The 7,453-nt window shown below is 33.4% G+C and overlaps 1 protein-coding gene across 4 annotated transcripts in view; it reads right to left on the reverse strand.

Moving 5' to 3' along the window:
• The window catches only part of RAP1GDS1 (Rap1 GTPase-GDP dissociation stimulator 1), a 50,999-nt gene extending 45,158 nt beyond the window's left edge, over positions 1 to 5,841 (reverse strand). The window contains exons 1-2 of one of the 4 annotated variants that reach the window (XM_032261573.1): positions 5,322 to 5,841; positions 581 to 709 (exon numbers count right to left, since the gene is read on the reverse strand). In XM_032261573.1, the coding sequence (XP_032117464.1) occupies positions 581 to 683 (103 nt within the window). In that variant the 5' untranslated portion in view covers positions 684 to 709; positions 5,322 to 5,841. Of the gene's footprint in view, positions 1 to 580; positions 2,143 to 2,419; positions 3,293 to 5,317 lie in introns of those variants that run through there. The other 3 variants (XM_032261572.1, XM_032261571.1, XM_032261574.1) reach the window with 3 other exon arrangements.
• Between the last annotated feature and the right edge of the window lie 1,612 nt (positions 5,842 to 7,453).

Below are 7,453 nucleotides of genomic sequence, written 5' to 3' on the forward strand. Positions count from 1 at the left end.
ACTGCAACCTCTGCCTCCTGGGCTCAAGCAACACTCCTACCTCGGACTCCTGAGTAGCTAAAACTACTGGCACAAGCCACCACACTTGGCTAATTTTTTGTATTTTGTGTAGAGATGGGCCCAGGCTGGTCTCGAATTCCTGAGCTCAAGCAATCCCCATCCACCTCGGCCTCCCAAAGTGCTGGAACTACAGGCATGAGCCACTACGCCTGGCCAAAACGTAATACATTTCAATCTTATTTTTACCCTTGGACATAAAATTGCCATCCCTCATGTAAAAATACTAAAGTCAAGTGGAGACAATTTCAAATATTCAACTCCATTATGTAATGCACAATGTGAGCTTTAAACATTAATACATAAAATTATTAGGGAAACAAAATAGCTCTAATTGTAAACAAAGCAACCATAAGAGCTAATTGGATTTACTTTTTAAAATATTGAAGCAGATATCTAAAATGCTTAAAAAAATAAACTAATTCAATCTAAATGGGTTACTAGCTTCTTAATATCTAAAGAAAAATGTATTGTAAGCACATTAATAAGTTAATTACATTTGTGGTTCATGACTAAGACTTACCAAGTTCTGCTAAATTACCAAATGCAACAAGACACATTTCTGTAAGAGCTGCATTTTGGCAGTGGATGCCCAGTAATTTCACTAAGGTAGGAATAACACCCATATTGATAAGCTGAGCTTGAAGCGAATCTGTAAAAACAACAACAACAGAAAAGCAAGTGTTGACGTTATCAAATGAACATTACAGGAAGAAAACACCTCTTATTTTCCCTATTGGAAACTCAATGTTATTTAAATTACAGTAATGAAAAATGAAGTACATTCATATGATTATATTGAACATTTTAAACATCAGTTCAGAAGAGTTTAGTTTTGAATCCTTTGACTAACCAAAAGGCATTCAGAAATACAAATAGTTTGAAGACTATATCAAATCGTTAGTTATTTAAACAGGGTCTTACACCATTAAAAAGCAGGCTTTTAATAGGTATAAACAAACATTAACAGTTTTTGAGTGAAAAAGTTACAGTAACATTTGCATTACAGGAAATCACAGAATATGAAAAGTATAAGAAAAATAGCAAGTTTAATAAAGACCAAAAAAGGAGGAAAAAATCTTAGAATCCTTTAAAAATACTTCCCATAATACAAAATTAGAAATATATAACAAATACACAAAAATGATTGGTTCTGAGTATTTGCAACCAGAGTGTTCTTGATGACTGTTAGGAAGAGAGGTACAAGAAAAAAAAATGAGTTACCTAAAATATTTTTCAAGTTTTATTTAATTATAGTGACAGATTATCTCAGTAAAAGACAGGAAAGTCTGGCTTAGAGAGGTGAAGAGAATAAGGTTAACATGGCTTTGCCATCATTGTTTGCCTTCATTTTCTAAGCAACAAATTGATTCTGAAGTACTAAACATGCCTTGAATTTCCATAAGGGCTCTTCATGACAATAATAGAATACCTGTAGCAAAGTTGAAGGTAAATAAACTAAAATAAAAACCAAAAGCACTACCTCTTAGAATAAGCTAAGAAAGGCATATAAACATTCATATGTTTATGCAAAACACTATAAATGTCAATAACTGGTTCATCCAAAGATACAGAAATGCTCTTTCAAAATTACTTTTCTCTTTAAAATAATATGCCATTTTCAAGCTAATAATTATCCCCAAATTCTTTTATCTCTATGCAATCTAAAGACAAAACTCTTTCTTACAAAAACACATGTTCCTCATAGCTCCAATCCCTTGGCAGGGTTGGCCTGCTAATTTTTTTATTACTCTTTATAGTTCTTAATCTATAGATAAGGAAGTAGGAGGGCGATTTTCAGAAAAGAACATACAGAATTGAGCTATCTCACATGCCAGTTGATTTACTGCCTGGTGGTCTTTGTTGCTAATTCTTCCTGCTTTTAGCGTGAAGTATGAGGAGGTAGTCAACAGAGGCTTATTGTCCCTGAAAACTATGACTCTATGACTGGGTAATTACAGATAATTATCTGGTTTAGTTGTGGAAGTCCATCTATACTAGAAAGGGGTTTATTACCAAAATAATAAAAAATAAAGATGGGAAAAATGGAAGGTTATGTTTAGAGTTCAAATACTTTAATAAAACAATTTCAAATTTTGTAATGAAATTATGAAGTCTATACTAAAAGGAGATATGAATTAAAATATACTCAACTAAATAATCTGTATTCATACTTTTGATGTTAAATTTTTTTCTGAATATGCTATTAAGCAATTAATGATTCACAACACTTAAAGGTAAAATACACATTATAGTGTTATATCTACATTATATTGGCAGAATAGTTGCATTATGGTTATAGTATTTGTAATAATCATGCACCAAGGAACTTTCCAAGTTAGAAATCACTTAGGTTACTTACCAGTAGATAGGGCTCTTTATTAGTGGGTCACCTCTGCAGATCCTTGTTCTTTAGCAGTATTTTTATTTATATATGTATTCATTTTGACTACTTTGTCAAATACTGCAGAGCTGTTGAATCATTAAATTTCAGGTATGTAAGCGTGAGCACTAGCGCATGCATTGAATGTGAGTCAAACTCCACTATATGTCTGCATATATGTAAGCATCACACACCCCCTCAGTTCTGTTGGTACAAACTACAAAAAATCCAACAGTCCAGGGACATCAGAGGAATAACACAGTTTATGAAGAAGATAACAGAAGAATACCACTTAGAAGATAATGCTCTTCATGTTCTGCTAACTTGGCCTATCTATCACTTTTTTGGACAGCTTTTACAATGTTACAAATTTTGGTTCCAGGGAAAAAGGTGAAAATTCAAGAAATGTTATAATGCTTAAACAATCTTTCGCATACAAATTGAAGCAGTAATATTTGAAATTGTGGCAGATTGGGAGAAAAAGTTAACATAGCCAAATGGCACATTATAGGTAATGCCGTAATTCATGAAAATCACGTTGCTTTGTGAAAATGTTTTATAACTACCCAGGAGCCAAATTCATTATATACTCACATACAACACACATACTACACAAAAGAGAAAAATATATAGCCATCCAACTGGATGAACTCACTGTGGACCAATTGGGTGCTCTCTTTTACATCTACTTCTATGATGCTAACTGAAACAACAGTCATCTCAAATAATTCTAAAATTTGTTCACCCTGACTACAGGCCTGCCATGTCTTATATAATGAAGGCCCCCGAGGGGGAGAGGCCAAAAAAAGAAAGACACTTTTATTTTTTTTATTTTTTGAGACTTCATTTGACTCTTGTTGCCCAAGCTGGAGGGCAATGGTGTGATTGTGGCTCACTGCAACCTCCACCTCCCAGGGTAAAGCGATTCTCCTGCCTCAGCCTCCCAAGTAGCTGGGATTACAGGCATGCGCCACCATGCTTGGCTAATTTTTTTGTAGTTTTAGTAGAAACGGGGTTTCACCATGTTAGCCAGGTTGGTCTTGAACTCCTGACCTCAGGTGATCCACCCGCCTCGACCTCCCAAAGTGCTGGGATTACAGGATTACTTTCACAAGTTGATATAAATTTTCAACCTAGAATATGGTTCTCAAAGCGTCCCTGGAACCCTTTCGGAGGATTACAAAATCAAAGCTATTTTCATAAAAATGCCAAGATTTTATTCGCTCTTGCCACTGTGTCGACATTTGTACTGATGGTACAAAAGCATTGGTAGGTAAAACTGCTGGCACTTTAGCATGCACCAGTAATGGCACCAAACTGTATTAGTAGCCATTGTTTTCATCACCACAAATAAAAAAATAAACTGCTATTCTTGGCAGCAATTTTTTGGGGAAAATATTTTTCATAAAAATGTTACTTCTGTTAACATATAATGGGTTTGTTATTTTAAAATGAAGTACTAAATGATTTTAAAATTTTTCTCCACTTAAATTTCTAATTCAGTAAATACAAATATAACCCAAATGCATAAACAAAATTCTTCTAGAGCTTCTGTAAGTTTTAGACATCTAAAATCAAAAGACCAAAAATTTAAGAACCACTGTCAAAGGACCACCCTTTTTTTTTTTTTTTTTCTTTAAGACAGAGTTTTTGCTCTTTTGCTCAGGCTGGAATACAGTGGCAGCATCTGGGCTCACTGCAACATCCGCCTCCCGGGGTCAAGCAATTCTCTTGCCTCAGCCTCCCAAGTAGCTGGGATTACTACAGGTGCCTGCCACCACACCCAGCTAATTTTTGTATTTTAGTAGAGACCAGTTTTCACCATGTTGGCCAGGCAGGTCTTGAACTCCTGACCTGAGGTGATCTGCCTGCCTTGGCCTCCCAAAGTGCTGGGATTACAGGCGTGAGCCACTGCACCCAGCCAGGACTACTTAATTTTTATAAGAGATTGGAAGGTGGGTGGGAAACATGGTAAATATTCTGAAGTTCAATGATGTGCTTAGCAGAAGTGATAACAGAAAAAAAAAAAAAGAAATAAGATAACAGCACAGTAAGAATCCCAGATTTTGGCACTCTTGATATTTTCAGAGTAATTATACCAACAAAGCATTTAACATCTCATCTTGCTTATTTGAGTAGAAACTCTACTTATTACTAAAAGATTATTCCAGATTGAGTCTGCTACCTATTTCAGTTGCTATTTAAATGTTACAATTCAGTAGGTGGCCGCGGTTGTTTTTTGAAAAGATTAAGTAGGGGTCCTGATTGTGTAGGATAAGTTGGTATTCTTACTGACAGAAATAAATGATTAGTTTGATCATCTTTTTTGTTTGTTGCCCAAAGAAAGCTTGCAAATGTTTTTCAAAGGATAATAGCTGACATCCATGATATCATGAATGTTATCAGGAGTATGACTTTTAAGTGAAAGACAAATAGGAAAAAAGTCTTAGAAGTAGAAATAGTTCTTGTTCTCAGATACATTAGGGAGAGTAAGCGAAACAATTGCAAGACTAGGACTTCTGTATCCCTCAGTGAGTATCAATAACTCCAGGGGAGTGTTATCAGAGCTCAACAAACACATCAACTCACAGAAATGTAACCCAGGCCCATACATAGCAAACACTTATGTGTGAAAGACAGTCTTCAGACAGCACAATGTCATAAACGTCTGAAGACTCTGTTTTAACTGCTCCTGACACACATCACAGACAAATACTGACCAAACACAGATTTACGAAATTACGTAATTTCAAAATGACACAGGCCCTACATGATCTATGGGGAGGAAGAGGAAGAAAGGCACTGAGGGGGTGCAATACAGATGCATATACAAAGAGATATAAGGCAATCAACGCATGCGCTGGTGTAAACACTTACCTACCTACATTTGAATTTCAATGGTTCCAAGTTCTTCAGGTCACACTCATGGAAACTCCAAAGAATGGAGATCTGGAGAGAAGATCTCAAGTTGAGGAACCTTTTCCCCCCTGAGTTTTAAGTTTAATGTTTAAAACATTGGTATAACTAGATTATAGGTCCAGAAAAGTAAGCTGCGAATTCCAGTAACTCAACTGAGGTTACTAAAAATAAGTTTCTTAAGATTGTAACAGGTTTATCTTATTCCTAAGGCTCTTACAATGTTATAAGATTATTGAGCTTTCTGGTAAACAGAACTTAAGAATGAAACTGTCAAAACAAGACAGCACACAATTCAAAATACAGTCTCTACATTAGTATGTATACATATTAGTCACAGTATAATGATATGATATTGCCATTTACAAGCTTGCATTAAAAATCTCATCTACAGTCAAATTAGTTGAACATAATTGAAACTAAAAGCAGCAAATAAAACTCTTAATGAAAAGTTCTAATACAAATTGGCTAAAAAGCATTTTGGTATAACAAAGACTGAAGAAAGCTACCTTTGACTTAATGATATATCTATATTTCCAAAAAAGAATATGAAAATTAAAAATAATAAATGATTTAACAGTGAAGTAGAGCTTTGAGCTCAAGCAAATTTTAACTGAAAAGTAAACTGACTTAAATATGGCTACTAAGAGGATGATTAGTGGTTAAAAACTTCATATACTCAAATGTATAGGTAAAAGTAAAGACTTCCTTATAAAGTGGAGAACTTTATTCTAAACCTAGTGTTGAGGATATAAAACTAGATTATTTACATGTGTTTAAAATTCAAATTAATTATTTTAAAGCCTTCTTTATATCAAACATGCATATGCGTTTTGCACCCAGATTGTTGCTTCAAGCCTCACTATACATTTCAATGATACATAGAAATTTCTTTTAAAAAAAAAAAGAAAAAAGCAAATCAAGATGCATTAATATTGACAATACTGGAGGTTTAAAACAATATATGTATACATTTCTTCGTAGATACTAACAATAAAAAACTAGAAAAGATCATTCAAAAGTTCTTTCTGGGTTCTGAAAATAAAAATTGTCTCTACATGGCAAAATTTCCCTTTTGTAAAAGTTCTAAACATAAATGGCAAAATTATATGCATGAGATTGATGTAAAACAAAAGAAGCAACAACAACAACAAAAATGCCAAAGCAAAAATCATAAGAGAAATCGTAAAAATTTTTGTTAATCTTAAGCAACTTACCCATTTACTGTTCTCAATCCAATGACAACTAGAGTGATTATGCCTTAATCTAACAGATAATTTTTCCCTTATTTGCTCCAGGTTAAATTATTTGCTACAGATCAACTTTTGTTATAATGAATACTGCTATTAAAAAAATTCTATAGATATATCTATTCTGATTTAAAAAACTCTATGCTTTCATCTCAGAAAGAAACTGGTCTTTTAAGTTAAATGTGTGTATGTGTTGTTTTTTTTTTTTTTTTTTTTAAAAGAGGACGACTGCCAGCTGTTGCTTAAGCAGCATTTATTAAGAGAAACCAATCCAGTCTCTGCTTTCATATAGCATTGCTGAGATAAAGGCCACATCTACAGTAAGTATGCATTTAAGCCTGAATTTTTGTACAGCAAATTAAGCTAATGCCAAATTAATTTACATCCCAACATGTATATCTTACAAACATATGCTTAAAAACATAGCAATCCCTTATTTTCAAAAGAACATATTAGCTTTTTTTTAAAAAACAAAAAACAAAAACTTTACTAGTTACCATGGGGCATTATTATAATTTAGTTTTTAAACTTTAAAATTACACAGACGTTATTTGCAATGCACAAATTGTGTTAACAAGATACATCTGCATATCCAAAAGAATTTCACTTTCTAGTTTTCCAAATACGACTTAAATTTTTTTTAGTAAATTAAACAATATAGGCAGTTCAGTGTTAATTGGATTTTACTTATATTTAAAAACATAATTAATAATCTTTATAAAGGTTAATTTACACATGACACTTTTCTGGTTTCAGTGCCTCTCTCAATGGACTGTGTAAGTGGCCTAAATTAGACATGCAAATAGAGATATTTGGCCAAAACATATTATTTACCGCTGGTGTGGTA

This window comes from Sapajus apella, unplaced genomic scaffold (assembly GCF_009761245.1).
Source record: "Sapajus apella isolate SASKATOON/1434 unplaced genomic scaffold, GSC_monkey_1.0 scaffold124, whole genome shotgun sequence".
Classification (NCBI taxonomy): domain Eukaryota; kingdom Metazoa; phylum Chordata; class Mammalia; order Primates; family Cebidae; genus Sapajus; species Sapajus apella.